The sequence below is a fragment of the Solenopsis invicta genome, chromosome 4, assembly GCF_016802725.1.
Source record: "Solenopsis invicta isolate M01_SB chromosome 4, UNIL_Sinv_3.0, whole genome shotgun sequence".
Taxonomy (NCBI): domain Eukaryota; kingdom Metazoa; phylum Arthropoda; class Insecta; order Hymenoptera; family Formicidae; genus Solenopsis; species Solenopsis invicta.
Window position 1 is genome coordinate 22,221,318 of NC_052667.1, and position 23,924 is coordinate 22,245,241.

Consider the following 23,924-nt stretch of genomic DNA (forward strand, 5'->3'; position numbering starts at 1 on the left):
CTAGGCTGTATTCAAAGATATGGTATAAAATTGTCGACGAGAATGTTTTACTATGTTGAAATTAAGATTATTATTGTTTATTTGACTATTACAAAGACAGATAATGGTCATGTACATAATTTTGAAAAATTAAATAAAATATTGATAATAGTGCTTTTCCTTCTCTTCTTTCTTAGTTTCTTACGGTCTTATTTCATTGGTACCTTTGTACTGTAGAGTTTCAGAACGAGCAGCCGCTTTCAAAACGAACATGTTAGAAAATACTATGTACATCCGGTTAATGTATATGTATGTATATGTGTGTGTGTGTGTGTGTGTGTGTGTGTGTGTGTGTGTGTGTGCGCGCGCGCGCGCGCGTGTGTGTGTGTGTGTGTGTGTGTATATGTATATATGCAAATTAAGATTTATACATATACACCTAATCTCTCACGAGCAGCCGTAAAAGTTATTTCTATACGATAAGTTAAAATATTGATTTACACATTACGTAACAATTAATAAGTTACTTAAAACTGGTAACTATTGATATCACTTTTCATCGATACATATCTCAAGTATGTTATCACGGTATAAAATATATAAATACACGACGCGCTCGTATCTTTGCAACGCGTATAAAAAATCTACACCAATTATGTAATTGCCGCGTGTAAAATTGCATTCGTATATCTTAGCTCTTTCAAAGGTACGTTTATTGCGGTGGTATCTCAACGCTTCTACCTAGACCTGACCATCTGTCCGGTACCGGCAGAAAATAGCGATGCATCGCGGCTATAAACCTAGCGCGATATTCTTCTGGCGATATTATGGTCGGTAATTTACCTTGTCCACCCAATATACCGGATTTCTTCACCATCGTCTCCAGTTTTTTATCCCACGTAAACGTTCTTATATAATCTGTACGGATTGAAAGAGATAATAAACATCAGATCGATGCCGGTCGACGAAAAGACGATAATATACGCAGTCATTCTCACCTATTATACCGAGTACGAGTTCGTCGGAACTCGGCTCCAAGCCTACTAATAACGAGTAATCCATCACAGAGTTGTCGGCTAAAAACTTGGTGTCTTGTTCGATGGCTCGATTTAATACTGCCTTGGAATGTGATCGGATATATAAAGGAGAGTCGCAGCTCACTGAAACGCGATTACTACAGTTAATTTTATGAATGATACTCGCTCATAGATAATCGGAGAGTACATACTGTTCAACAGATTCTCGTCTAGTAAGACCAATTCACCCTCGTGGCACGAATCGTCCGGATTCACCAGCCGATTTCGCACGGATCCCTTCAGATCGAACTTGTCGGTGATGATTCGATTATAAAAGAGATTTTCCATTACTAGTACGCTGGTACGAAGTGCCGCATTGGTCGTGTTGTTTTTAAATGACACTCTGTACACGCCAACTATCTTGCCCAGTAATGTTGGTTGTTTAGTTTGCTGACACTTTTCCATATAAGCGAAATAATTGGGTGCAAAGTCGAGAAAGATCTGCATTTCGAGTCGAGACATCTCCTTTATGATAAATCTATCATCTGCAAAGGTAATTGTCTCGATATTACATTATAATCGAGTATTTATTAAAGCAATTAAAGATTATTTTACAAAACACTTCTTTTACCTTATAAATTATTGTAAATGCAGATTTATATATAAATGTAGTCTGTAGGATAATTGAAGCGTACAAGCCTTCGCTATTACATACCTCTACTCTTACAGAAAGCACTGCCACTCTTCCCACCTCTGGCCGCCCACTGCACAGTTCGACTTAGGCTCCTCGTAAAGCCGTCTTCGCCGCAGGGCAGAACGTTCTCTCTCAGCGCGGCAAACTGCGCGGCAAAGTATATCCTGCAGAAGAAATAGGTCGTAGCATCGTTGAACTGCACTTCGATATAATTTTGCTGCTTTATCGCTTTCTTATCATCGTCGACATCGGGACCGACGACGCCGCTGCCGCCGCCGCTCGTTTCCGCGTTTGACACATTCTTATCGGATTCAATAGGACTGCTGGCTGGATTGGGACTATTGCCTCGGAAGAAGGACAGTACGGATGGTCGCTTAAACTCGCCCGACTGTGCCAGATCTAGAGAGCTGTCTCTACCTTCGGGAAACTTGCGTTTGCTCAGTGGACTAGGATTCAACTCCGGTCCTTTCGCTGAACGTAAAAGCTCCTGCAACGTGTGTTTGTAGTCGTGCGAATCCAAGGCGTACGCGATTATGGATGAAAGCTCGGATTCGTAAACTACTATGGGTACCACGGATCTGTAAAAGAAGTGAAACTAGATACGTATATACATATATAAAACATATATTTGAAATCAGTACAATTAAAATTTCTTAGCGATAATCTCGCAATCGATTCACGTGCAAAAAATAATATCTGTTAAGTGTCTTAAAAAGAATGTTATTGTTCATTTAATACAGAATGAAAAATTCCATTTCTGAAAAAATAGTCTCTGAGAATACTTCGATTCATCAGACATTTTTATTTATACTTCCAAATAAAATAACAGTATTTTTAAATGTAGAGCTAAAAAGTTGTCATTATCTGAGTTTCTTTTAATCTAATCAATCTCATTTTGTTCCATTGTTGTAGTTTAAAATATCAGCGAATTGGAATTTATCACTACCACACTGAATACTGCAAGATTTAAGATATTCAATATACCCAAGAGGCAGCAGATAATGCTCTAAAGGCCCCAAAGGATTCGATATTGTATGGTTCACAGAAACGGACGGCAGCAATTGCGAAAGGATCGTCTTTTTCTTTTTCTTCTTATCGTGAATATCATCGGAGGACAGAGGTAGAACGTCGGAATGCGATCTCTGATGCATCTTCGGCGAATCCGGAACGGTAGCGACATCGTCGGGATTATTGGCAGACTCCACTGGCTCATTGTCAGAATTCTCGATCACTTCGGACACTTGGAAGTCACTCTGCGCCGCTGCGATCGCGTCAACAGCGTTATAATCGGCTGACATGGGACTCAGATCCTCGACCTGCGATTCCGATGCGGTGTCTTCAGTTATGTATCCATCGTTTTCGACTATGCTGTTACTGCCGACTGTCATGGATCGTTCGGTGAATCGACGTGGCCGCTCATCCTTCTTTTTAGCTGACAACTCCGACAATTTGTTATTCCATGTGAAGACAGCCTCCGCAATGAGTCTTTTAAGTATCACAATGCCATCCTCGATTCTAAACATCATCCCTTGCACCTGTTTTTCAGACGTCTTACCTTCTAATTTCTTATTCTCAAGTGTTGGTGATGTTAACTTTAGTTGCATTTCTTCGATTTTATTCTTGAAGTACTGCTGATCCTTAGCCAGTTGTTGCTTGGCGAGATTCAGACCTTCCAAGTCCGTCTGCAAACTCGTTAGCTTTTCTCTTATCATCGTGAATACTTCGTCGCCCTTCAACGTCACACTCTTCATCTCTTCGATCACATTGGCGTGCTGCTTTGCGTCATAGATGATGTTGATCAACGGCGGCGGTAGAGAGATCTCCCACTGTGAGATCTTGGTGAACTTGAATACGGCCAGCATATTTTTGCGCGTGAAGTACTGATAGTGATCGTGATGCAGAGAGTGTTGACACGTGTCCATTCCACGTTTCGTATAGACTCCACCGTAAAAGCGTAATTCGAGATACTTGGCGAACGATAAACACCATGTGTCACCCGACATTGGTATTACCGGCGACACGCTGTTACACTTGACGCATTTGCTCCACATCAGGATTTGATCGGTGTCCTCTTGCACAAACGGCTCGCAGTTCATCTCGCTGAGGCTGATGTGCACACAACCGCCATCGTGTGCGAAACGCCTAATATGCTGAGCTATTTGCGCGCGACAATCTTGCGCCGGGCACTTGTATTCCGTCGTCAGGCAATAACGCTCCAGGAAACGACCGAGGGCGATGTCGTTCTGACCATACATTGTCATATTTACGACCCAGGGATTTACGCAGAATGCTGGAGTGTCGTTACCGGTATGTGAGAAACTACAAAATAGAACGGACAGACGTTGGTGACTGGTGGGATCCAAACAATCCGGCCAGGAAGGCATCTGTTGCTCGTTGCTTTCAAACGATGTTGGTGACTGCTGTGTTCTGTCCAACAATACGTTATGTGTTGGATAAAGTCTGTTACCACACGCACGGAAATTCGCCAGAAGACTCTGCACCTCGCGATCATCGACGTCCGTGGTTAAACGAGCCTGAACGAATGGATGCTGCGGCTTTAGTTTAATGTTCATCCACTCGCGATTCTCGGAGGTAAGCTGCTCGTTTACAGTAACGCTATTCGTTCTAGTCTCCTTGACATTGTCTAAAAATTGCGTAGAGTAATAGATCTCTCGCGGAAAGAAGCTTCTCAGTACGCAATTTCTCCCAATCTCAGTCTCCAGATAGGGTATCGAAAATTTTAAATACGGCGATACGCTCAGCACGGTGCCCTCAAGTGCCTTTTTAAATTTGTTGAACAGTGGAAAATCAGCAACGCTCAGATGTTGACCGCTCGGACTTGTTCGATTGAATACATCCTCATCATCCTCATTCAAATATTGATGCAATGGATCACTTCGGTCGCTTATGGACTCCCCGTAAATACGCTTCTCTTCGGAGGATATCCTGTCTTTCAACTTAGCTTTGTCGGCGAGTTCGTCAGTCTTTTGCTCAACGCACGTCTCTTTGTTCGCGAAAGGTCCCATGGAGTTACATACTTCAGTGATATCGGAATTGAAATCCGAAGTATTTGTTAGCAAATTTTTAGATTTATCATCGTTATGTAAAACTGAATCATTTTCGCAAGATACTGGCGCAGTATCTTTCGTGTCGTGCAGAGATGGTTTTAATTTCGTCTTAAATAACTTTAAGGTGTCGTAAGGATCGGAATCTTCTGACAATATCGACGACATTTCTTTCAAAGAATTAGCATTTAAAATATTCTCAGAGTCATTTTTATTTTTTATAGGTATACTTGAATTATCTTTTTGAATATTCTGTGTCTTCTGTTCATTGTTAGGAATACTTTCTTGATTTTGATTTATTTTCGACAGTTTTTTTATCCCATCAATCGCGTGTATCTGTTCGTCAATAACGCAGCTTTCGTTCTCGGTCTTCTCACCATTTGAAGAATCTTTTTGAGACGTTTCATCTAGAAACGAATTGTCCTTAGGTGATGGTGGTTTAGCGAACTCATCCATGAGGAATGACTTTTCAAGACGCCATGAATAAGCTGCGAAAATCATCATTGATGTGACGTTCTTCACTTTCTTTAATTCGGACTGTGATCCACCTCGTAATACAATTGTCGCGCCTAAATGCGGATTTGCACAGCCTTCGAAATACATTAGTGTCTTGACACCTCCTGAAAAAGAAATAGGCGGAAAGAGAATATTAAAGTTATGTAAAATATATATAATATGCACATTATGTTTTTATGAATATAGATGAATTAAACTTACTTCGCTCATCTGGAAAATTTCTTAGATAGAATTTCTTACATGTGCCAAGCATATATCTTGCGCTTATGTGCGCATCTATAGTGTTCACAATACTTGCGCCCGTGCATCGCGCGACTCTCTTTAATACACTAAGTTTCACATTTAGCACTAATGTCACGCCACATTCCCTTAGTCTATCCTGAGCTAATCTGGCTACAGATCGATGTATTAATACTACATCCGGACCTAAAGCGGTAATTCTCGCCACTGTGTGTCCCAGATATTCGTTTTCCTAGAAATTTGTCCAAATTAAGATATTATAGCATTATCTTTAAAAATGATAGAAATAATCGAGCAGATATGAATAAAAAAAGTTTACAATATACCTGCATCATCACAGGCTCTAAGCTTATCAACTTGCCCTCTACGCGCTGATACATCAGTCCGCATTGCAATAATAAGATTTTCGGATGAGCGATCATGGCGTTCATACCGCGATGAGCGATATTTTTACTACAAATTATGCCAGACACGATCTCGCAGTCATCCCTGCTATCACCAGGGCACTTCTTGAATTGTACATACTGTCGAATGTCCAAATTATCCGCGTCGTGATTTAGATCCGGTCTAACATGATCGATTATTTGATGTGTGATAGACAGAATCGTATTCGACCACGTTTGCGATAAGCCTTCCTTGCTAAGAAGTTGTTTAATGAAAGAATCTTCATGTGCTTTATACGCAGATCTGTGTAAAAAAATGTCGTTTCCTTTTTTATTCTGCTATTATTATTAATTATTAAATATTACGAGAAAAACGTACGTTAAACACTCGTATGCGCTTAATTCGCCAAAGGCTGTTCTCAGATTAGTCGCTCTGTGCCAACCATTTTTTTCCTTGAATTCGTGTACTTGGAGTGTATCGCTTAAAAGATCATCGCATATTTTGAGATTACAATCATGAGATTTAAGATTAATTTCCTTTTGCTCAATTATTCCATCGCTACTGTCGACGGAAATCGCGGTTAAATCTTCCGAGGTCGGTCTCTTTAATGTGACAGTGGATGCTTCTAGATTTAAATCTAAATAAAAGCTCGAACTGGATGACGGTAAGCGACCAAAAGTTTGCGAATGTGAGCTCATCGGTCTAGTCTCGCTTTCAGAATCTGTAAATCAATTAAACATTGTCAAGCAATTGCTCGTTTCATTGTTGAAATTTTTAATTAGTTGTATTACCCGTAGCCGAGTCATGTTGAGGAATGGTTTTTACCCAGGCTGGCTCTTGCGCATCACACGTCGTTCGTTTTTCCGTTAATAAATCTATGTTCTGCAAAGAGGACAATGGTACTGGTCTAAACACGATCGCCGAATCGCTGAATACATAATCAGGAATAACCGATTCGATGAAACTCGCTTCTAGCAATGCCTGGCCTATCGCAGTCGCCTGCACACTAAAAGAACGCAAATCACAATCGAACAAATTTGAATTAGCGTGATTAGAAATAATAATCTAATGCTGTTGTAAATAAAGCATGTACCGAGTGGCCGCTTTATTTTGAACTATCATCCAATTCACTAATTCATTCGCTAGAAAACAATTGTGATAACTCTTCAATCGAATTCTGTGCGTTTGCAACTGTATAGCTTGACTAGAGCGAAACAATTCTTCCCATATCATCCTTAAAGAAGCTGAATTTTGTAACGCAAGAGAACGTTCCTGCGATGTTAAATAGCTACCGCTTGGCCTGTAAAAGATAAATGCAAATTTGTAAGAAATAAGTATGTAATTCATAAATGTACATTGATTAATTAATGTACCGTCCAGTTGCATAATTCTCCTCCATATATCCTACGCTTGGCTTTCGACAAGTTGACGTTTCGTCGCCCATAGCTTCATTAGCGTGTTTTCGCGCCAATAGTGGTGAATCATTTCCGTACTTCACTTGAAGATCTTCCTGCACAGCTTTCAAATCCGCTGATAAATCGCTCCTCATGTCCGACGATTGCAAGTATGAAAGAACTACTTTACAGCAGTACGTACAAACTCTGAGATCTCCTGAAAAATATATGAAAAGAAAGTAACGTAAAGAATAAAAACACACATGTGTGCGTGCGTATTTGTAGTACCAGTGCATCCCATAATTTTTCCTGGTATCTGATCAGAACAGCATTTGGAACAGAAAATTTGTCCGCATACGCGACAGTGGTGTCTTCGCCGGAACGTCGTAAATCTTTCGCCGCACTCGTAACACTGTTTGCTCACACTATCTGGCATCCAGTAGCTTCTTAACTGAGAGTCCTTGTACGAACGTAGATTCTGTGTGTAAATAGGAATAATTTTTATTAAAATCTTATATAAAGCAGCAAAGTAAAATGTACTCATTCAATGTAGAAGCATTTTTGAAAAACTTACATTACTTTTTAATGCTACAATATTACTGATGCGTTTCAGAACATTTGGTAGGCTACGACCCTCACTAGTGTCCAATGGAAAATTTATTATACTAGCGCTATCATCATCTGGGGTTTGTTCCGTACTCTCTGACTGCTTCCAGGATTCTGAATCGGAAGAACTGCGCTCATCATTGTTGGGAGATACTGTGGAATCATTAGCACTACCTATATGAATAACACAATGATCAGAAATTACTTTATTATTATAACAGAGACATTTATTTTATCATTATAATAACATTAGCTTATTAAGCTTAATGAAAACATTGTCTTACAGTATTTTATTATAATAAAATACTTTGATATCCAACTGATATAATAATAACACACTGATAAATTACATATGGATAGAATAATAACCCAGGTAAAGCCATAAGAACATCATAACGACGTCATGACTTTATTTATCATTTATAAGGCAGTAAATGTTACTTATGATATCATTGTGATGTCATCGAGTAACAAATGAATGACTTAAGATACTATTATGACTTTTGTGTTCTACCTAGGAACGTCTAGCTATATGCTCCGAATACTAACTCTTGGTGAAGCTGAAGAACTTGGAGAAGAGCGACGCTACGACGGGCTGGCTCTCCTCGGGGCTCAACGGAGCGAACTCCGTGAGCTTCGATGGTGAATTCATGTTCGTGTTCATTCTCGCCGATACTATCTTCTTACATGCATTTTGAGGCCAGACGAGATCACTAGACACTCAGGAACGCGCCTCTCTTCCAATCATTTCCGCATCCGTTGATCTCCAGGATTCATACAGCTCGATCCTGCCGAGCAGATGCGAGGACGCACGAGGACGACAGACGAGGGGGGGATTTTGACAGGCGATCAGATGATTGCGACCGTGGCGACCGCTGGCACCGACGTTCCCGGCGGGGAGAAGCGGTCACCTCCGCGCTGTCAGCTGTCGGACTAATGGCTCTGGCCAGAGAGGAACCTGAAAGCAGCCACGGCGGCCTTTTTCCAGTAACGCTTGAAAACTCCCGTACACTAGCGACGCACATCCATTTAGGCCGGAATGGGAACTACATGTCACATCCATTTGCAACTTGCCGTTAAAAACAGTACCTCGTGAAGGTGGATGTGGGTTGTTGTCTTTGCTAACATCCATTTTCCCGTCGATAAATTATTTGACGTTATGCATGTCCGTGCTAAAATGTTCTTTTCTGGTTAGATAAAGACGGACAATCTCTGTTTGTTCTCTGTTTACATCACCGGTCAGAGAGAGAAAGCATCGCGGTGGCAAACACGGAGCAAGCGGCGATGTTATCTCTATGGATACCCTCCTCTCCACTTTCCTCCCGCCGATCTCATTTTCCGTGCTACGTCCTAGCCGTAAAATGCAGAAAGAGGATTTCGGACGATTTTTGGGCAGCCCAGATAGACAAATTTCGGCATATTGTCTGCATATTGCCGAAATTTGCCGATTGAAAATGCTTGCATAAAGACATCAAGATGCGTCGCCAAATGAGATAAATGTTATCAGCATATAAAAGATGGCTTTTCATGCTGCAAAAATTGCGACAATATGCTGTTTATTTAATTAGAAATGGAGTGTGCTTAATCTTATATGTGTTTGCCGCATATGGAAGAGTGCATCTAATGTTGCAAAAATTGCGGCAATATGCTGCTTATTTATTCAGAAATAGTGTGATTATAAATAGTGACAATAAAATTTATACACGTTTTTTTATTAAGATAATTTATTGAATTTTACAATAAGGTTTAATATTTCATTGCATGAAAATCTAACAAATATTCGATAAAATATATAATAGACAAATTTGTAATATACTTAGTGTATAATAAAAAAATACTAGACGAGGCAAGAAAAAATGTTTCCATTATAAATGCTATATGAAAAATCTTTTGATATTGTTAAAATTATTGAAATTATTATTGAAACACACTTAAGTTATACTTAAATTGAAAAGAAATAAAATTCTTAAGATATAAAAATTAATATAAATATAAAAATTACATAAACAAATAAAATAAATTTTTAAAATAATACTTTGTGTAACAAAATTTAAACTTTCTTCGATAATTTAATTCTCTTTCTCCTTTTTTCTATATCATTTCTCTTGACTTTTCTATATTATTACTCTTTTCGCAAATGCTTTTGTTGACGCTGCATAAAAATTCTTTGCATTTCTTCTTCTCTGATATAACGTTTCCCTCTATTTTCCTTTTTATTGATTGTATTTCTTTTACGTTGTTTAGCGTTACCGACAAATGGCTTCAATCATATCGTGACGGACTCCGTACCACTTTGTATCTGAAAATGTTTATTCTCGGAGAGTGCTTCTGAAAAATTAAGAAATTATTTATCACATGACATTTTAGATACATTTGTCATTTATAAGTAGTAGAAATAAAGTTAACCTTGAATGGCTGAGGAAAGTTTTGTTTTAAAAAATGAATAAATTCCTTCTTCTTTATTGCCATAGATACTTTAGTTTAGTGAATTTACTATTGAAAGAGATAATAGAATAATATTTACTTTAAATACATACACATTTACTGACTGGATTGCCTTCATATGACTCATCAGGACCTTTTCAGTAACCATTTCGCAACTTGTTTCTAGAGCGCCATAATAAAGTCTCAAAAATGTGGACGTTGAGTTCCTTAGCTTTGTTACTTTCAAATGAGTATCTCATTGAAATCAATGCATCTGCTAATCCTTGTACAATAATACCAGTTTTAAAAATAAATTTTTAAAACAGCAATATACATATATAATACGTTAATTATGTATAAATAGCTTACCGATAGACCTGTGTGTATCATATAACAATTTCACCTCTGGCAGAGAATAAAAATTAATACCAATCATTTTATCCCAATTGTAGGTGACGATTTTTGCTACTTTGTTAAGTTTATAAAAATCAAAGTTCTCTATGAGAACTTTAGAAAGTAGAATTCATAAACATGTTGACAGCGATTGAAGCCATATGTTACACATGACAACTTTATTGGAAGTACTTCAGTAGAGAAACTGTTGTATTCAATTGTACCCAGATTCTGACGATTTAATTTGCGATTACAACTTTAAAAACTGCATATATGGTACTCCTGTTTCAAATTGTATTTGAATGATGAGAAACCTCATCAATTCCTTGGCTTTAACTTGTCTTCGAGAACCTATCCTTTTTTTTATATCTAAATATGACAAAGAAATATATTTTTTCGTAAATTATATTACCTCCAGTAGTGTAATTTTCAATAATATTCAAAATACATATCAATTACCTGGTACACAAAGCTTCAAATTCATCACCCCAAGTTTCAATTAATACAGGGCACTCATGCGGACAAATTAGATTAGATACATCATCACAAACGCGTTTCATGATGAAAACTTCATTGAAATGTGGAGTCCACAACCTATAACATATGTTCTCAAAACTGCTCCTCGCCTACAAAATAATTGTTTTAAATATATATTTCTATGTATTTAACAATCGTGCAAAAGAAATAACAATAAAAGATAATAACACTTCTTTTGAGATCCAAGAATTCAAAGATATCAGCATAAATATACAGTAATCGGTCCTTCATTTTTACCCATTTTGGAGACAGTCTCAATAGCTGTATTATACACTTTTAACATAGATACCAATCCATCCGACACACTCTCTGTGCCTCTTATAGGCATATCTTTGCCCGAATTCAATGCACGAAACCTACTTCGCCATCATGATGATAGAGAATAGCAAATCATTCCTATGTATTCAATATTGCATCAATGCTGTCACCGAACATTTTTTGTCAATAAAAATAAACTGTAAAAAAACATTATTTATTGAGTAACATATTATAACTTACTAACACTTAATATAATAAATTTGCTTGTTAGCAATAAAGATAAAATCACCTAGCTATTTGATGTGTAACGGCATATGCAGTATTTATTGTCTGTATAGCATGTACGAAATATTGCATCGACATAAAATATATGTTTCAATAATCTTAATCTTTGCTGTGAATATTTACAGCAACTTGCATTAACATGTGCTCTCTCAACAATTTTTCCATTCACTTTTAACAAGTGATCATTCTTTCCATCATTTTAAAGATTAACATAACTATAATTAAAATCTCTATCATATATTATTGCAGAATTCAACTTATCTGCATTACTTTGCATAATTTGATAATATTTCTCACTGATTGGCAGAGGCATTTGTTTGTGATCGAACCTTTTGCCAACTTTTGCAGACCTTGGCCCGCAGTTGTTCTACGTTTTGCAGGTTTGACTTTGGCCCGGTTGTTCCACCTTTTGGTAAGTATCAAGTTAATTTAACTGATAAGTAAACCCTTGCGATCTGCGGACAGTTAAATTTACTTGATACTTACCAAAAGGTGGAACAACCAGGCTCTTTGCCTCGAGCGGTTGAACACACTACACACACAACCTCACCAACGGCCACCACGCACTTAACCTCACCGTTCACCGCTCGTCAAAACGCGAGCTGTCGGCTGTCGCGCGCGCGCGATCTCAATCGCAGCCAATCGACATCGCGGAAAGCGGTCGACAATTTTAACAATTATTATATATGTTCTGTGGGCTTTTAATACACGGCGTGATAATAATGCAACCAAAAACGCACTTCACGGATTTTAACCAAAACTTTTTTTATTTAGAAGAGGAGATATAAAGAAAAAAATTTAGTATCAAATCAATAACCGATTGTTTATATTATAATTGCTATTTCTCTAAAAGTAATGAGAAACAGTAAAATGATGGCATAATACCAAGATTTTATGTATTTAAAAATATGGTTTAGATACCTATAGTTATAATTGAATTGTAATATGCAATATTTTATTTCAACAAAATGTTGTGTACTTTGACTGATAATATGCATATTTAATACAGCATAAAAATGCAACTATCTCATATATACATTACAACTACATAATGCTAAATTAACATACATCGAATAGATTGCTCAATTATTGTTCTCACAAATAATACAAATAAAACATAATTTTCTACTAGAAATATTTCATATATAATTGCAGTTATGCGTTTGTAGTAAAATGGCAACATATTGCTATATTGTGAAACATATAAATTATATAACAGCAATATGACAGCATAATCGCAACATTTAATTGTTTGTAATTTTATGCTGTCATAATGGCATCATAAAGGATACATGAAATGTTTGCATTCTTATGTCCAGCATGCTTGTCTATCTGGGAGGGACGTAAAGAGGCCAGAAAGCGCCTCTTTTATAAATTTTTTTATTTTGTTATAATGGAATATGCGCGCATATATGATTGAATTAAAAATGATAATACGCGCGTGTTTAATATTGTATAATAAATAATAATGTAATAAAGATTAATATGGAATATATATATGACCCAGATAGCCAAACATGACGGGAGCACAAAATAAAAATTTATGATACACATTATGCTGGCAAAAATGAAGCAGCAGCCACGCATGATTTGTTGTTTCAGTTAACGTTAGCAGAAAAATAGCAAAATCCCAGCAGAGACTACGTCATAATATGTTTAAAAAAATGCAGCAAAAATGTAGCAAAACTTACTGACATAAAGTAAACAGAAATCGAGCATTGTATGTTGGCATAATAAAACAACAAAAATAAGCACAATTTATACATACTAAATAACGTCACATTCAGTAGGCAAAATGTAGTTGAAAATCTATCATAAGAACTGTCATATTATGACAGCAGAACCGCGGCAAAGATGCAGCACGATATGTCTCACTAAGTACTGAGAGCAAAAATACAGCAAAAATCGAGCACGACGTGCCGTCATGGCGTGACAGCGAAAACGCGGCAGATATGAAACGCGATCTGCTTTATCAGTTGTTGATTGCAAAACTGTTGCAGAAATCGAGCACAGTGTGCCGTCACGACATGACAGCTAAAACGCGACAGATATAGAACACGATTTGATTAATCAGTAATAGACGGCAAAATCGCAACAGATATCGAACACAACCCTATAAGCGCATAATATTCCTGGAATATTATATGAATATTATTAAAAATTAAAATAATATTATTGTAATATTCCGAGAATATGATATAATATTTTTTAATATCTTGGGACTATTCTGTGGATGTTATATGTCCACTTCATATAATATTTTACAAATATTATTTTAATGTCCATGGAATATTATTTTAATATCCGCGAAATATTATTTTAATATCCGTAGAATATTACTTTAACATCTGTGAAATATTATTTTAATATCCGTGGAATATTATTTTAATATCCGCGAAATATTAAAAAAATGTTCTTAGAATATTATTCTGGTCCAAAATTGACGTTCATATAACATTCCTGGGATATCAGATTTTATTTTTTTAATGAAAATTAATCTATATTTAAAATATTTTTATTTAATAAATTGTTTAATCAAAATTTTTTATTACAATAAATAATAATATGCCATAAAATATATATTCCAATATTTTTATTTTAATACAAATGTACAAATTTTATACATATTATATACCTATTACAACATACATATTACAAAATAAATTTCTCTGTATTATGTTCGTTATGCAGCAATGGTAATACAACGAATTTGTTTTTATACGGTAATACGAACATTTTATTTTTAATTTTGTTCAATGGCCACATTTTTTCTTGCGAAAGCTGAGAAACCACATAAATTTGGAGTAAAGAAGATTCACATGGGATTGTAAATAAATTATCTTTTCGCTCGTATCTTTTCCCACAAATGATTAATTCTTCCTTCTCAAAGTCGTAAGAAAATTTTGTTATTTGTACAATGTCTCCATTTGTCAATATACAACAATTATCATTGATAGTATTTACTCGAAAACGATAATTAATTGAAATAGCTTCTGTATACAAAGGTGCTCTTTTTCCATTGGGCAAAATACAATAAGTATTTTGCGATTCGCTGACTACAAGTTTAGTTGTACGATAATCAGTCCTTTTCACGTTAGATTTAATTTCATGATACCGATTATACAATTGTTCTAAAGGTTGCGCATACTTTTTGACTACTCGTTTTAGATGCTGTAAAAAATTTTCATATTTAAATGCACTGTAATTGTCTAATGGTCCAAATGTTTTTACATCTTGTATAACGTGTATCAATCCATGTACATTATGCGATACAAAAGATTCATGATACAAATGTGGCATTGCATCCACAAATTTTTCTAACAGTTGACCTGCATATTCGATGTACTGACTATAATCATCACTACACAGAATTCGTACAGATACGTGTAAAACCAAGAAATGGTTAAACAAATTTTTATCTAAAATGTTTTTTAAAACAACAGGACCGGTATATAAAAGCAATCATCTGTATTCGGTTGCTTTAAAATATTTAACTAATTGTAACGATCGAGGTTTACGTGAAAATTCGTTAGGAACAAACGATGCAATGTTTTCAAACAAAACGGATAAACGTTGTATACTTTGAGCATTTAAAGAATATGGTTGTTTTGATTTACTTAACCATAAATATAAGAGTTTACGCATAACACCGAGGCATATTAAGTGCATGTATTCCAAAGGAATTTGATTAACAATATCAAAATCCGGAATGTCTGTCAAAATACTATGCCCTAAATGATAATTAGGATCAGTTTTATTTTTAAATTCAAAATCATTTCGCAATTGTTCATGATTATTTAACATATAAACGCGCCTATGAGCATATTTGCCTTTTACATGGCATTTAGTACAACTATAATATCCGCAGTGACCTTTGACATTTAAAATATATGATTTTGCTGGTGCATCAGCTATAACAGAAACAATTCGACAGTTATAATGTAATCCTTCAATTGTTATACCATTTTGACATACATCTTTAATATCATTTACAGTAGCACTTAAATAAAGATTACTATCATATGGCTTTTCAGGACCGTAATAAGCTCCAATAAGAAAAATATCACTAGTATTTTTTACAGAACCAACAATAGGCCACAATGATGCACTTGATTTGAATAACGGAATACCATCTATGAAAATTGATATTTCTATTCCACTGAGAAATAATTCTTTGTTTGTATTTAAAATTGTTTCTGTAATTCCTTTTTGTAAACCTATGTGTATATATCTACCTGGTACCATGGATATGATATTTACTTTATTGCGAGGAGTATTCATCAATGTCTTTGATTGTATTGGTAAAGTTTGAAAACAAGAGTGCAATTTGAAATGATGTAACAACTCAGTCACAGCTGTATGACAAATATTATTCCTCAGTTTCCAATTTCTTAAAAATTCTTTTGTATTCTCGATCTCTTTATTTTTATGCTCTTTTGTAGAACACTCCGTTTCACTCATCACATTTTCGTATTCAGGAAGATATGGTGTCACTACTGTTGTATCATCTGTATTATTAAAGCATTCAATATCTGAATCAATTGGATTATCATCCGAATCTAGACAATTTATATCAATATGACAATTTTCTTCATCAAATATATCTACTATTTCTTCGAATTTATTTTCACATTGATTCTGATGCTGTAAAAATCTATCAAATGGATCTTGTTTAGAAGAGCCTGGTCTATGTAATGATTCAGTCGTAACAGTACATTGTTCTTCGTACAAATCGAGCAATTCTGAAAAAAATATAATAATGGATTACAATTAATAAATTCTTTAGCATCCATAATAGCGCATAATATTGCAAAATGTAATACAACATTTAAGCAATATTACAAAAATATAATATTATACAAGATATTGTGAGAATATTTCAAAACATATTTAATATCATAAAAATATTTTTTATAAATATTTTAAAATAAAACACTTAAATTAATATTGCTTTTCTACATTATACTTCTTATTTGAAATATATTGTGCTAAAATAATACATGTTACATGATATATAAATATTTTCACTGAAATATTTTTAATATTGAAGTAAACTTCATGAACTTCCCGGAATATTTAAGATGCCTATAATATTTATGTAATAAGAAATTAAAATATTTTATATATTATCTGCATATTTATAACATTTAAAATCAGTATTTTCTGATACAATAATTATAAATGTATAAAAATACCATTAAATTGTATAAATTTTTATTCTGTGTTAAATAATTGCAGAAAAACGTTATTAATAATTGTGTTACTTTTATTACAAAATAAAAATGTTTTAATTGCTTGTTAATACAAATAATTTTAATATAATTTTCTTTTTAAAATAACACTTCCATAGGATGAAATAAATTGTTTCATACATAATACAAATAATTTTACAATAAAATAATATTGCAAAAATTATACCTTTTCTTGTTTCTTCATCTCTATCATCATAATCATCATTATCTTTTATGTTCTCGAAAATACATCTCATCACTTTTTCCGTTTCACTTGTTATGCGACGGCGGAACTGACGATTACTCAATTCCGAAATGTGTTTTTTAAAACGTTTCGACATCATACAAGTTATCCGGCAATATATACTCAATTGACAAAACGTTATTCTGTTACATTTTTATCTAATATTAAATTAAAATGTTAAGAGAGTGAGATTTCATTGTAAAAACAAAATCATAATGTAATTTCCAAAATGTAAGTTTTACTTAAAATAAATAAAATAGCAAATTTAATATCAAAAAAATTGAAACTTTGTGGTTGCAAATTTAAATACTTACGCCGCGCTGTCCGCAAATTTAAATAATCGGATAAAAAATTCATCATTTACATTTATATGTTTTAAAAACAATGTGATAAACAAAATATCAACAACATATTTGTCTTATTATTAGAAAGAAAGAAATATACTCTCAAAGGGATAAATTTTTGCTTGGCATTATAATTATTTAAATTTGAAACTACGAAGTTTTCATTATTTTAATATACTATTTTATTTATTTCAACTAAAATCTACATTTTTGAGATTATGTTATGATCTTGTTATGAAAACGAGAATAATGGATAAACGCTAGTGCGATTATCCATTTTACATGTCATAAATAATTATTATATTATAATTATTATATTACAATTATACCTATATGTACTATAGTACTTATCCCACATAGCACGTAATATTGCAGTGATATCATAGCAATATCATTTTTACATTGCAATATTACAAATGAAATATTGCAGAAATATCACGAAATATTACTGTGATATCACAGTAATATTAAAATGTCCGCGAAAACGCATCACAGTAATATTACTGTGATATTTTATAGTAATATTACTGTGATATTTCACAATATTTCTGTGATGTTTATATGATATTTAAATAATATTGCAAGAAATTAAATAAATAAATTATTTCAATTTATTTTATTTTTATTGTTATTCTTAATATTATTTTCATATTGTTACATGTAATACATATTAAACATAAAAAAAAGAATTATATTAAAACAGAATACAATAATGTAAACGTAATAAATGTTTAATTTACAAAAAATGATCTCTTGTATCCTTTTTCATTTTTGTTGAAAAAGATTCAATTTGAATTATAATTTTAATTTATGTTCAAGATTAAATAACAATACAAAATATTATTTACATGTAAAAATATAAAATTTTATATGGAACAGCGTTCCACGCGTACCCCTTAAAAAAAAATTGATAAACTTGTTTCAATAAACTGATTACTGATCAGTAACTGACAAAATATAATCAGTTACTGATCAGTAATCAGTTTATTGAAACAAGTTTATCAACTTTTTTTTCAAGGGACGTTACATTGGAAAAAAAATTAGAACAAGTATTCGTTTCCAAATTACAACAAGCAACGATTTTCTTTAAAATCTCACTGAAGTGTGAGCTAGTGAGTCATGGTGAGTCGGCCCGGTCGGCCGTAGTGGCGTCTAGATATAACACCTGTGGCTGCACTTGACTCACGAGAAGGTCTCCAGCGGCGCGGCCACCTAGCGGTGGTGCCAGCACTCACTTGTTTGCGTGGAGTCTTATACACACGGCGGGACCGCATAGCGGCTGTGCACGCGCTCGCTTGTTTCGTCGTATGTTGTGACGGTCGGTGACCGAGCCGCAACATTATATACATACATATAATTAATGAACATTGTAAAATACCTAATTAATGATAGAATATATATAATCATATTTTTTAATAGAGTTGAAAAAAAGTGAAATCTAAAGAAAAATTTGTTGGAAATTTAATATTTTAATTAACTTGAAAAACCTTTTACTGTGGTGTATAATAGTCTAATCAATATTAATGAATAAACTATTTCACAAAATAATGTACCAAACAGTAAATATTAAATGACGTGAAAATGTATATTTTTTTAAAAACTTCTAAATATACTTTAAAATATTTATTGCCAAGTGAATAATAAATGTGTATTAACAAAACTTTTTGTAAACATTTTTTTTTTAAATTCCTCACGATAAAAAATTTTAAAAATTAAAATCAATTTTGTGCTCCTGTAAAAATTATAAATGGCAATAAGACAAATACAAAGGTTTTTCTGTCATTTTTTAATAAAATCATTATTGATCGAGTTGTAAAGCAATAATTAAATTGATAGATTACATAGAAGAGCGTACATTATAGTTTATACATATATACAGTTTAAGGAATAAACTAAGTAAATATCTAAACTAATAATAAAAATTAATTAATTTTTTTTCTTAACATTTACTTTTATTCCACGAAAGGGCAAAAACATAATTATTTTATTTGTAAGTTGATTTCTTCTATAGGATACCGAAATTACCAAGAATATTAAGGATACTAAAAATATCGAAATTAATCAAAGAGATAGTGACGTTGCATTAATAAGACATAATAAAAACGTCATTTGACATTACCTTGTTCTTTGAAATTAAATATTGCAACAATATATTGCAATAATATCATTGGAATATTTTAATGTTATTATCACTGTGTAATATCACAATAATATTTCTGTGATATTTCTGTGATATCAGTGGAATATTTCAATGTCATTATCACTGTGTAATATCATAGTAATATTTCTGTGATATTTCACAGTAATATGTAATATTTCTGTGATATTGCAATGATTCTGTGATATCACAGAAATATTACGTGCTATGTGGGATACTTACGACACTTATAATGCAAATTGATTTGAATTAATTTTGCTTTCAAAATCTTTTAATTAAATTGATACTTTGTACTGTATTTACAACGGATGGCCAAAATGTATACTCCTTGTCATCAGTTAATCATTGTTTCGGTACTATAATCAAGCCATTGTTCAATAAAATTATGTAAAATATGTCGCTTTTTTCTTTTTCTAAAAAAGATGATAAAAATATGTGCGCATGCTGCTAACATTTTGCTTATTGGACTATTTCATACAATGTAGTACTTACCAATACGACATTCATAATGCTAATTGATTACATTACAGTACTTAATTACTATTAATGTACTACTATTATAATTAGCCTACGCTGCAGAACATGTGACCACGTGGCATTAGATATTATAAATACGTAGCACCGTATTTCTAGATTTTTCCTTTGTCGAACGGAATTTCACTGTGTACATACTACTAACTAGCTTATGCTGAACTGTGCTGAACAACGTGTGTCACGTGTGTGCTGAGCAGCCAAGTGTAGTGTTGCCTTTACCAGCCATGCGCTGGCCGCGCTGTCCATGGAGGGGACTAGCTCCCAGTGATATCGTTGAGGCGCCAATTTGAACCACCGAGTGCAGAAGAAACTGCACCCGCTGGTGGAGAGAGAATGCCGCGGGTGCTGTTCCTTCTGCACTCGATGGCTGCAAATTGGCGCCTCAACGGCATTACTGCTAGCTCCCCTCCATGGACAGCGCGGCCGGCGCATGGCTGGTAAAGGCAACACTACATTGGCTGCTCAGCACACACGTTGTTCAGCATAGGCTACTTATGGCTCTGGCAGACCAGCGCGATTTGCGACACGCGACGCGCGATTATCCAATAGGCGTTTACAATTTTTTGAAAAGACGTACGCCTATTGGATAATCGCACGTCGCGTGTCGCAAATCGCGCTGATCTGCCAGAGCCATTAGTAGTACACAGTGAAATTCCGTTCGACAAAGGAAAAGTCTAGAAATACGTTTCCACGTATTTATAATTAATTAGCATTATGAGTGTCATAGGTAAGTACCACATTGCATAAAATAACCTAAGAAGCAAAATGTTAGCATGTGCGTACATTTTTACCATTTGTTTCCAGAAAAAGTACAGAAAAATGACAAATTTTACATAGTTTTACTGAAGGATGGCTTAGTTACAGTACCGAAACAATGGTTAACAAATGACAAGAAATATACATATTGGCCATCTGATATAAACATAGCACAACGTATGAATTTAATTAAATCTTGTGCCGAAGTAAACTTAGAATGGGAAAAATACGAGATAGAATGTAGATATGGAACAGCAGGTTTGTATTTACCCATTATCTATTCTTAAATTATGTATACCTTTATTTAGACTTGCAATAATTTCGGCCGTAAAATTAATTTAATTTAACGTGAATTTAATTATTGGTTTAATTCTTAATTTTAATCATGCATATTCTATGCTGAATCATTGATTTATATAAATATTATTTCTGAAATATCACTCTTTATAATTGTCAAAAAATAATCTAGTAAACTCTTGTAGTTATATTTAATTTTGTACTTAAGCAGTAATATTAAAATAATAGAGCTTTAATATTGAACAATTAATATTTATTATTTGAGTAAAGAAATCTAATTTTGCAGAACATCATTAGAATATATTAATTTTTAATTTTACAATTAAATAAAATCCCGGGAAAACAAATTTATATATAATCATATAGGATCATTTATATACCATTATATAAGAATTATAGATAATATACGACCATACATAATTACGGTACATAATTGTATATAATTATTATAATTATATTACTTATCAGAAGCATTATACCTCCTCATCGTGATAATCTTTATACATTGGTCTGGGACACCCTGTATATAAAATTATAATACGTAACTTACATAAAATGCTTTTCGTAAGTGATTATATTTCATATATGATTATATATACGAGGTGTGTTCAAAAAGTATCGCGAATTTTGTGTTTTTTCAAAAATTATTTATTTATTCATGAATATCTATTTTGTCCCCTTCAAAGTAATCCCCATGAGATATTATACACTTGTGCCAACGGTTTTTCCAATCTTCGAAGCACTTCAAAAAATCATTTTTTTTTTATCTTGTTCAGCTCCTCCTTCGATGCCGTCTTTATCTCGTCAAGCGTAGCGTAACGTCGTCCTTTCATGGGCCTCTTCAGTTTAGGGAACAAGAAAAAGTCACAGGGGGCCAGATCTGAGGAATATGGTGGCTGCGGCATCATTAGTGTGTTGTTTTTGGCCAAAAAGTCGCGCACAAGCAACGATGTGTGAGCAGGGGCGTTATCGTGGTGCAAAAGCCAATTTTTGTTCTTCCACAAATCCGGGCGTTTCTGGCGGATTGCTTCGCGCAAATTGCGCATAACTTGCAGGTAATATTCCTTATTGACCGTTCTACCCTGTGGCAAGAACTCATGATGCACCACGTTCCTGCAATCGAAGAAAACTGTCAGCAAAACTTTCACATTCGACCGAACTTGGCGCGCTTTTTTCGGTCTTGGTTCGTGCGGCAGCTTCCATTGAGATGATTGAGCTTTGGTTTCCACGTCATAACCATAAACCCACGATTCGTCACCAGTTATGACCCTCTGGAGCAAATTTGGGTCGTCGCGGACAGAGTCCAACATCTCATTAGCAATGTTCATGCGATGCTGTTTTTGGTCGCAATTGAGCAATTTTGGTACGAATTTCGCGGCGACCCGTCTCATGCCCAAATCATTGATAAAAATCGAATGGCACGAGCCAATCGATATGTTTAGGTCCTCAGCAACTTCTCTAACGGTGATTCGACGATTGGCCAATACCATTTTCTCCACTTCATTAATTTTTTCGTCTGTTGTTGAAGTGCTCGGGCGTCCGGCACGCTCTTCGTCGTTCACATCTTCTCGGCCTTCTGAGAACATTTTGTACCACCGATAAACGTTGCTTCGGTCCAAGGTAGCTTCTCCGTATGCCACAGTCAACATTCGGAATGCATCCGCGCACTTAATTTCGTTTTTCACACAAAATTTGATACAGGTTCTTTGATCCATTTTTTTGAATAGGTAAAAATCGAAGACGATCCAAAACACGTGCAAGCAAAGCAGCTGTCAACAATTAAGTGAACATTCAAAATGGCCGAGCTTGTCGGCATAAGTGAGAGACATGAGTACCAACATAACGCCACAAAAAGATCGAAATTCGAATATACGTAACCCGCGAAAATTCAAAATTCGCGATACTTTTTGAACACACCTCGTATTTTCATTATTTATCGCTCTCTCTCTCTTTTTTCTCTCTGTCTTTCTCTCTTTAGTTTGTAATTATTTTTACATAATTTAAAAAAATGAAAAATTTTAATTTTCAATATTTTTTTATTTAAAAAGAGAAAAAGAAAAGAAAAAAATAATACAGAATAGATGAAAAAAAATTAGATAGAAGAAAGTAAATAAAGGATAAAGAAGAAGAAGAAAAAAGTAGAAAAGAGAAAATAAAAAAATTTAAAAGAAGGAAGGAAAAAAGGAAAGCATTTGAAAAAAAAGTAATTTATATTTTTGTGAATCTTCTTAATATTTACTTTATCATATTTAGTAATTTTACAAATTCATATTTTCTCTCATTTACTTTGATACTGTCTTGGTCTTTCAGTTTCTTATTCTTTTATATTCTCGTGTTCCGTTCATTTTTCTCACACGTTGACTTTTTTGTGTTTTTTCGTTCTCTTAAGAAAAAATTAAGAAATGAGAGTTTTGAATAACTATATAAATAAAAATATTAATTTTTAATTAAAATTAAAATTTGGATTTATATTGTAAAGTTCCTTTTTTAAAATTAAATTATTTTGTTTTTAATAAGTCTACATTAAATACATAAAATAATCTTATTAAATTATTATAACCTAAAATTT

At 34.0% G+C, this 23,924-nt stretch overlaps 4 protein-coding genes across 7 annotated transcripts; 1 reads left to right on the plus strand and 3 right to left on the minus strand.

Moving 5' to 3' along the window:
* Positions 1 to 61: 61 nt before the first annotated feature.
* Positions 62 to 8,842, minus strand: LOC105201430 (1-phosphatidylinositol 3-phosphate 5-kinase). Its single transcript, XM_011169433.3, has 14 exons — positions 8,444 to 8,842; positions 7,863 to 8,068; positions 7,577 to 7,766; positions 7,268 to 7,505; positions 6,988 to 7,194; positions 6,686 to 6,900; positions 6,273 to 6,615; positions 5,837 to 6,197; positions 5,472 to 5,742; positions 2,674 to 5,374; positions 1,711 to 2,267; positions 1,208 to 1,540; positions 978 to 1,139; positions 62 to 897 (listed from the first exon to the last, which is right to left on the minus strand). Exons 1-14 carry the CDS (start codon positions 8,556 to 8,558, stop codon positions 692 to 694), a joined length of 6,105 nt encoding a protein of 2,034 aa, XP_011167735.2. The 5' UTR covers positions 8,559 to 8,842; the 3' UTR covers positions 62 to 691.
* Positions 8,843 to 10,128: 1,286 nt separating this feature from the next.
* On the minus strand, positions 10,129 to 12,271 carry LOC120357650 (ribonucleoside-diphosphate reductase large subunit-like). 3 transcript variants are annotated; one of them, XR_005574666.1, is made up of 7 exons: positions 12,121 to 12,271; positions 11,796 to 12,006; positions 11,417 to 11,703; positions 11,171 to 11,337; positions 10,688 to 11,080; positions 10,432 to 10,601; positions 10,129 to 10,222 (listed from the first exon to the last, which is right to left on the minus strand). XR_005574666.1 is itself a non-coding variant. In XM_039448680.1 (4 exons), exons 2-4 carry the CDS (start codon positions 11,477 to 11,479, stop codon positions 11,044 to 11,046), a joined length of 267 nt encoding a protein of 88 aa, XP_039304614.1. In that variant the 5' UTR covers positions 11,480 to 11,703; positions 11,796 to 12,271; the 3' UTR covers positions 10,980 to 11,043. The 3 variants fall into 3 exon arrangements, 1 of the variants encoding a protein (XP_039304614.1); XR_005574665.1 differs by having other exon boundaries at positions 12,089 to 12,271; XM_039448680.1 differs by lacking the exons at positions 10,129 to 10,222; positions 10,432 to 10,601 and having other exon boundaries at positions 10,980 to 11,080; positions 11,796 to 12,271.
* Positions 12,272 to 14,367: 2,096 nt separating this feature from the next.
* Positions 14,368 to 17,409, minus strand: LOC120357647. Its single transcript, XM_039448675.1, has 2 exons — positions 17,210 to 17,409; positions 14,368 to 16,533 (listed from the first exon to the last, which is right to left on the minus strand). Exons 1-2 carry the CDS (start codon positions 17,364 to 17,366, stop codon positions 15,254 to 15,256), a joined length of 1,437 nt encoding a protein of 478 aa, XP_039304609.1. The 5' UTR covers positions 17,367 to 17,409; the 3' UTR covers positions 14,368 to 15,253.
* A 2,579-nt stretch (positions 17,410 to 19,988) lies between these two features.
* On the plus strand, positions 19,989 to 21,946 carry LOC120357648. 2 transcript variants are annotated; one of them, XM_039448679.1, is made up of 3 exons: positions 19,989 to 21,029; positions 21,107 to 21,316; positions 21,824 to 21,946. In XM_039448679.1, the coding sequence occupies exons 1-3, from the start codon at positions 21,017 to 21,019 to the stop codon at positions 21,883 to 21,885; spliced, it is 285 nt and encodes a 94-aa protein (XP_039304613.1). In that variant the 5' UTR covers positions 19,989 to 21,016; the 3' UTR covers positions 21,886 to 21,946. The 2 variants fall into 2 exon arrangements, with proteins under 2 accessions (XP_039304613.1, XP_039304612.1); XM_039448678.1 differs by lacking the exon at positions 19,989 to 21,029 and having other exon boundaries at positions 21,036 to 21,316.
* Positions 21,947 to 23,924: the final 1,978 nt, after the last annotated feature.

What these genes read in the sequence shown, in the direction of transcription:
- LOC120357648 (XM_039448678.1), top strand. Translation starts at nt 21,076, where the DNA reads ATGTGCGTACATTTTTACCATTTGTTTCCAGAAAAAGTACAGAAAAAT. An exon ending in ATGTAGATATGGAACAGCAG is followed by an intron (nt 21,317 to 21,823) that starts GTTTGTATTTAC and finishes ATTACTTATCAG; the next exon opens with AAGCATTATACCTCCTCATC.
- LOC120357647 (XM_039448675.1), bottom strand. Translation starts at nt 17,366, where the DNA reads ATGATGTCGAAACGTTTTAAAAAACACATTTCGGAATTGAGTAATCGT. An exon ending in AGATGAAGAAACAAGAAAAG is followed by an intron (nt 16,534 to 17,209) that starts GTATAATTTTTG and finishes TATTTTTTTCAG; the next exon opens with AATTGCTCGATTTGTACGAA.
- LOC105201430 (XM_011169433.3), bottom strand. Translation starts at nt 8,558, where the DNA reads ATGAACACGAACATGAATTCACCATCGAAGCTCACGGAGTTCGCTCCG. An exon ending in CAAAATAAAGCGGCCACTCG is followed by an intron (nt 6,901 to 6,987) that starts GTACATGCTTTA and finishes GCGTTCTTTTAG; the next exon opens with TGTGCAGGCGACTGCGATAG. An exon ending in AAATTTTCCAGATGAGCGAA is followed by an intron (nt 5,375 to 5,471) that starts GTAAGTTTAATT and finishes TTTCTTTTTCAG; the next exon opens with GAGGTGTCAAGACACTAATG.
- LOC120357650 (XM_039448680.1), bottom strand. Translation starts at nt 11,479, where the DNA reads ATGAAGGACCGATTACTGTATATTTATGCTGATATCTTTGAATTCTTG. An exon ending in TCTTGGATCTCAAAAGAAGT is followed by an intron (nt 11,338 to 11,416) that starts GTTATTATCTTT and finishes ATTATTTTGTAG; the next exon opens with GCGAGGAGCAGTTTTGAGAA. An exon ending in TTTGAAGCTTTGTGTACCAG is followed by an intron (nt 11,081 to 11,170) that starts GTAATTGATATG and finishes TGTCATATTTAG; the next exon opens with ATATAAAAAAAAGGATAGGT.